General features: G+C 65.7%; 1 protein-coding gene across 1 annotated transcript in view; it reads left to right on the top strand.

Moving 5' to 3' along the window:
- The window catches only part of DDX23 (DEAD (Asp-Glu-Ala-Asp) box polypeptide 23), a gene marked incomplete at its 3' end in the record, with an annotated part of 3,773 nt that overhangs the window by 1,894 nt on the left and 1,188 nt on the right, over positions 1-691 (top strand). The window contains 3 exon segments of the mRNA XM_009579336.1: positions 14-342; positions 344-437; positions 555-691. Coding sequence (XP_009577631.1) covers positions 14-342; positions 344-437; positions 555-691 — 560 coding nt within the window.

Below are 691 nucleotides of genomic sequence, written 5' to 3'. Positions count from 1 at the left end.
GACGCTGGAGGAGAAGGAGCAGGAGGAGTGAGCGCGCCTGGGGGGAGCTGGGAGGGCACCGAGGGGTTTTTGGGGTGCTGGTTGCCTCTGCTTGGCCGGGGTGTGGAGCTGGGGGGTGGCTCTGGGCTGCAGAATGTTTTTCGGATGGGTGGCAGGACAATTCCAGTCTCTCCAGAGGCACGGGGTGAGCCCTGTCCCCTTCCTCACCCCCCCATCCAGGGCCCGGCTGCGGAAGCTGCGGAAGAAGGAGGCCAAGCAGCGCTGGGATGACCGGCACTGGTCCCAGAAGAAGCTGGACGAGATGACAGACAGGGACTGGCGCATCTTCCGTGAGGACTACAGCAAGGGGGGGTAATCACCCCAACCCCATTCGCTCCTGGAAGGCCTCCCCCCTGCCCCCCCACATCCTGGAAGTCATCGACAAGTGCGGCTACAAGGTGGGCACAGGGAGGGGGGGCTGCTGCCAGCACCCTGACGGCCCTCGGGGGAGCTGGGTACAGGGGAGAAGGGCTGGCTCTTGGGGTCAAGTCTTTGTGGGGGGCTTGGAGGTCCAGGAGCCCACCCCGATCCAGCGCCAGGCGATCCCCATCGGCCTGCAGAACCGCGACATCATCGGCGTGGCTGAGACCGGCAGCGGCAAAACCGCAGCTTTCCTCATCCCGCTGCTGGTGTGGATCACCACCCTGCCCAA

The sequence above is a fragment of the Fulmarus glacialis genome, unplaced genomic scaffold, assembly GCF_000690835.1.
Source record: "Fulmarus glacialis isolate BGI_N327 unplaced genomic scaffold, ASM69083v1 scaffold21546, whole genome shotgun sequence".
NCBI classification, from domain to species: domain Eukaryota; kingdom Metazoa; phylum Chordata; class Aves; order Procellariiformes; family Procellariidae; genus Fulmarus; species Fulmarus glacialis.
Note: the sequence above shows the minus strand (reverse complement) of the source record. Positions and strands in the feature narration are given on the sequence as shown.